The sequence below is a fragment of the Cucurbita moschata genome, unplaced genomic scaffold, assembly GCF_002738365.1.
Source record: "Cucurbita moschata cultivar Rifu unplaced genomic scaffold, Cmos_1.0 Cmo_Scf00012, whole genome shotgun sequence".
Taxonomy (NCBI): Eukaryota; Viridiplantae; Streptophyta; class Magnoliopsida; order Cucurbitales; family Cucurbitaceae; genus Cucurbita; species Cucurbita moschata.
Window position 1 is genome coordinate 4196 of NW_019268528.1, and position 5707 is coordinate 9902.

At 35.5% G+C, this 5707-nt stretch overlaps 1 protein-coding gene across 2 annotated transcripts in view; it reads left to right on the top strand.

Annotated features, from left to right (window-relative positions):
• LOC111450551 (DEAD-box ATP-dependent RNA helicase 17) overlaps window positions 1-5707 on the top strand; it is an 11977-nt gene that overhangs the window by 3054 nt on the left and 3216 nt on the right. For both annotated transcript variants that reach the window (XM_023090746.1, XM_023090745.1), the window contains exons 5-9: window positions 496-604; window positions 696-1048; window positions 2017-2090; window positions 4624-4925; window positions 5257-5503. In XM_023090746.1, the coding sequence (XP_022946514.1) occupies window positions 496-604; window positions 696-1048; window positions 2017-2090; window positions 4624-4925; window positions 5257-5503 (1085 nt within the window). The remainder of the gene's footprint in view (window positions 1-495; window positions 605-695; window positions 1049-2016; window positions 2091-4623; window positions 4926-5256; window positions 5504-5707) is intronic.

The window sequence follows — 5707 nt, forward strand, 5'->3', positions numbered from 1 at the left end:
TTTTTTTTTTTTTTTTTTTTTATTGAAAAGTTAACAATAAACTAATAGTAGAGATTAATTTTAAGATTTGTTAAAATTACGCAAACCAAATTTGATCGTTTCAAAGTATAGGAAATAAAATAGCTCTTTGAGGTAAAACTGGCCATGTAAAATACCTTAACCTACTTTGGAATTTAACAGAGAAAGGTGTAGAACTAGTAGCAAGAGAACTCCCTAGAAGGATGGGGGGACATTGTGCTTTATTTTTAATATCAAAAACATGTTTTTTTTGTTGTGCTTTATGTGAGATCCCATATCGGTTGAAGAGGTGAAGGAAGCATTCCTTATAAGGGTGTGGAAACCTCCTAACAAACGCATTTTAAAACCGTGAGGCTGACAACGATACCCTAAAAACCCTAAACCCTAAACCCTTGAAACCGTGAGGCTAACGACGATACCCTAAACACTAAAAACCGCTATGGCTAACATGCCAATTTTTTTATGGTCTGTGCTCAGGTATATCAATTTTAGTTGCAACGCCAGGTCGGCTCTTGGATCACCTAAAGAACACATCATCCTTTTTGTACTCAAATTTGCATTGGATAGTGTTTGATGAGGCAGATAGGTATGGTTACTCTCTGCTTTTTAGTACAATGCATTCTGGATCGGTCCTCTTATTTTTCACTCTTCTACATGGAACTTGTGCATCTATACAGAATTTTCGAATTAGGATGTGGCAAAGAAGTTGAGGAAATACTGGATCATTTGGGCTCAAGGAAGAATATTGTCAATAAGGATAATGGCACTTCAAGTTTTGAATTCCCGCAGCAGAATTTGCTTTTTTCGGCCACCTTAAACGAAAAAGTAAACTGTTTTGCCAAAATTAGTTTAGAGAATCCCATTATGATTGGTCTTGATGCTGGCAACAATGCCCTTGAATTTCAACCATCTGAACATGGTCGATTTTTGGGACATGACATAAATGATGAAGCCCAGCCCACAAGGAAGGAAAAGAACTTAATTGCAGATTATAAAATACCAACCCAGTTAGTTCAGAGTTACGTGCAAGGTAATTTGATTAAAAGTTATATTTTATGAACTTTCACATGGTATTCATGAGTGCAGAGGATTGGATCCATGTTACTTTGACATTGAATTGACTATCCAGAGCATCCCTTTTGTATTTTTGTGCAGAGCCATGAAATTTCCTTTCTTAGGTCATCTACAACTGTGGTGCTTGCATGTAGATCTTTGAGTTTTATTTGGTTTGCCTCTTTGTTGTCTCAGACTATTGGTTTTGTTTTAATGTAACATAATTAGTAATTTTTTTTGTAATTTTCATTTAAATGGTTAATTGTTCTAATTTTTTTTGTTAGTTGTTTACCTAGTTAGTAGGTTGTAGGCTAACCACTAATCCCCTCTCAACAAGGGTTAATCTCATGTTATTGGCTTACCTTTTGAATCCTAATAAACATTCCTTCGATGATTTTTGGAGATGTCCTTTGATTGTTTGGTTGCATGAAATTTGTATAATAGCAACCCGATGAAAGGGGCTGATGGCTGGAAAAAGAGTAGCTACCCGCCAAAATAACATAGTTCAGTCTGATATATAATATAATATATTATAAACTATATGATATTGTAAAATAATAATCAAAATTAATTAACGATAGTTTATATTCAACCTAATATTTAGTGGGTAACTACGACTTTATGGTTTATAAGTATATTATAAAACACCTTTTGAACAATTATTTAAATTAGGGTTCAATTTTTGTAAATGCTACCAAACACATTTGGAAACATGAAATACAACTTAGTTTCATTAAATTTCTTGTTTTCAATTTTTTTTTCCTGATTGCATACCAAACAAGTCCTCACTAGTTATCCTACATCATAAAAAGCATCCCTTTGAGGATTTTTAGAGATTTTCTCCTTTGATGCTTGGTTGTATAATGTTTGGTCCTTTTTGTTCTTTTGCCCTCCTATTCATGCTGCATCTAACATGTACACTTGTGATTAATTTTTTGTTTGCAGCACCGTGTGCTTCTCGGTTGGCTGTGCTTTTTTCTGTTCTGAAGTATTTGTTTGAGAGAGACTGCTTCGAGAAGGTAAAGACGATTCAATACTTATGTTTAGGTGGAAGATTTAGTATTATCACTCGTAAAAAAGGTTTTATTTTTATCATGTTCTTAGCAGTTATAGAATAATGCACACAAATGCAATAAAAGTAATGTGGCTCTCTACTCTTGTGTCACTCTATCTTAGTACTTTTTGTTGCATCCTCTAGGAAGAGTTGTGTGAGGATATTTGTAGAGGCAAACTGCCCAAAAATGTAAGGATATATTTGGAGAGGCAAACTGCCTAATAATTAGGATGTATTCTTACTTCATTCCCTGCCTTCAAGACTCAAGAGCTTCAATAAAGACAACATTCAAAAAGCCCTTCGTTCATCTCTCACTTCATGTTTGTCTTGATTGCAAGAATAGAAGAGGAGCTTTGATCATGTTTTCATCCGATGTGAATTAGTTTTCATTTGTCAGTTCTAATGCACCAAGTCTTTCTGCATATGATGTATATCTTGTAAATCATCAAAAATGATCTATCCAAAGAACAATAGTTATCAAAATTGATCTTCTTACTCTATCAGCATGGGAAGAAGTCAAGTTGATGGTGATGAAAATCCTGCTCTCTTCCATAGGTTTGTGGCTGAAAATAGAAGGAAACGTACAATTGGTGAAATTCTTTTGAGCACGGGTGTGTTTGTTGAATGTTTCTGATAATGAAGAAGATGAATTTGTAGACTTCTATAACCATTTGCATATATGCCTGATATCCCTAATTGGAGTCCTCTAACGGACTTACCAAGTGATCAGTTGGAAGAACCTTTTGCCAAAGATGAGATTTGTAAAGCTGTCAATGCTATGGGCACTAAAAGAGCGTTCAATTATTTTTTTAGGAATGCCACCATTAATGTGAGCCTTAATGAAACATATCTGTCTCATCCCCTAGAAGATTGGAGCTAAACTTGTGGGGGATTTTAGACCCATTAGTCTCACCTCATGTCTTCGCAAGATCACGAGGTTATCTGAGAGATTAAAGTCTTGTCTTTTACTATATTTAATTTTCTTCAATCCGCTACTTTTGGATGCATCTCTTATTGCTAATGTGTTAACTGGTGAATGGAAAAGGAAAACAGAGAAAGGGATGGCCATCAAGCTTGATGTAGAAAAGGCTTTTGACATGGTTGATTGGAATTTTCTGGATGAAATCCTTTGTGTCGAGGGTTTTAGGATCAAATGGAGAAGATGGATTCAAGGTTGTAACTCAACCGCCAACTACTTTATCATTATCAATGGCAAGCCTAGAGGCAGGATCAGAGCCACTAGGGGTTTACGCTAAGGGGATCCCCCTTCCTCTTCATCATGGTGATTGATCAAAGGTTTTCCGATTGGCAAAGATATCCATGCTCTTCCATTGATCATCTAATATGAATTTGGGGATGACACCATCCTTTTCTCCATACAAAGGAGGTGACAACCTTTTCTGCATTATTAAATATTTGGAGGAAGCTTTGGGCCTTAATATAAACTGAAAAAATTTGAAACTATGGGAATTGGTTTCGGTAATCAGCAACTATCTTATCTTGGTAGCTGGTTTGGGTGCAAAATGGGCAAGTGGCTAAATACTTACCTTGGCTTACCCCTTAATGGTAAGGCTAGCTCATCATCCTTTTGGGACCTGATTGTTGAGAAAGTTTAGAAAGACTTGTGTTTCGGTTCCACTTACCTATCCAAGCGGTCAATTCATGCTACATTTTAAAACCTCTCTATTTATTATTGATATCTTTTCAAAGCTCCAACAAAGGTGGCCTACAGTTTAGAGAAACTTCTTAGAACTTTTTTTCTGGAAAGGTAGTATTGAACAAAAAGGCAACCATCTCTTAAAATGGGAAGTTGTGAAGGCCCCAATTGAAGAAGGTGGACTCGAAATCAGAGATTTATAACAGAAATGCCTCTCTTCCTGCAAAATGGATTTGGCGTTTCCACCTTGAAAAAGAGGCTTTGTGGAGGATGGTTATTGTTGCTAAATATGGATCTTGCCACTTTGACCTAAAACCACCAACTATAATTTTAAATTCATCCAGAGGGCCTTGGAAATCTATTGATAAATTGAAAGCTGTTATCTGTTCCCATATTTCCATCAAGGTCTGAAATGGTAACAATACACACTTTTGGAAGGATAATTGGAGTGGAAATACTAGCCTTCAATACGTGGACCCTTGGCTGTACCATCTCTCTTTTGTAAATCTAACTGAATCTAAAGGGATTAAGATTTTCTAGAGAATTCCTTATAGAGTCCAAGAGATTCTAAGATGTTTATAGAATATCTTGGAATATTTGTTTACAACCTCCAAGATAATTCTAGATAGAACTAATGTGGGATATATTTGAGATAATTAAGTGTTGATCCTCCAAGAAGCTTATAAACGAGTTAGTGTTATTTTTTATTTTACACGATGGCTATACTTGCCAGAAGGTAACAAAATTACTTAGTTACTTCTCATTTTGATTACTATTTTGTGAACTATTATTATTAACCTTTTCTTCTTTCATGACTCCATTGTTACTAACTTGTTTACAGACTTTGGTGCTCTTTTCAACATGTGATGCTGTAGATTTCCACTACTCCCTGTTTGGTGGATTTAAATTCTCCTCTTCAGAATCAGAACCGAGGTCTGAACATTTGTTCCTTAAATGCAAGATTTTCCGGTTGCATGGGAGCATGAAGCCGGAGGATCGGAGAACAACATTTCAGGCCTTCAAATCAGAGAAGCTTGCTCTTCTTCTATCCACTGATATTGCTGCTAGGGGCTTAGATTTTCCAAATGTTAGATGTATTATTCAATATGATCCTCCAGGAGAGGCAATTGAGTATGTGCATAGGTAACTGCACTTACTTTTTGAGAAAGAAAATGCTCTCTTTATTATTTATTTCTACTTGTTGGTACTCTTCTTCTGTATTATTAGTACTCTTCTTCTAAATAAGGTGATCTTTAAATTATTTAAAAAAACCTAACACCTATATCAAGTGATCTTTCAATTATTTCCTACAAATCATGCAGTAAGTTGGTATTAATAGAGTGCACGTGTAGCTATGATATTTCACCAGCAGGGTGATGACAAAATTCCTTATTAGTTGGCTTCCGGGGCCTGCTTTATCAACTACTCAAGTCCAATTCATCTAGCATTTACATTTGTGAATATCCTGATGCAGGGTTGGAAGAACAGCTCGCTTAGGTGAAAGAGGAGATTCATTGCTATTCCTACAACCAACTGAAATAGATTATTTGCAAGATTTGCGGAATCATGGTGTATCTCTTACTGAATATCCTCTTGTCAAGGTGTTGGATAGTTTTCCGGTTCGTGGCAGGAAGCACTTTGTAGAGAAGTTCGTTTCTTTAGAATCACATTCCTGGATCATGTTCTTGCAGAGGGCAGTCGAATCGTTTATTGCAGCTGAGGTAGTTTTTTTCACCATCCCTCTTCGCTTTTGGTCTAATTAACAGTTTCAGAGTATAGGAGCCTCTTCTGACAAGTGCTTAATTTCATTAATATGAATGACATGTCACATTGTCTTTGCCTGGGGGAGCTTCTTTCTTTTTTCTTCTTCTTCTTCTTTTTTTTTTTTTTTTTTTTTTTTTTTTTTTTTTTTTTTTTTTTTTTTT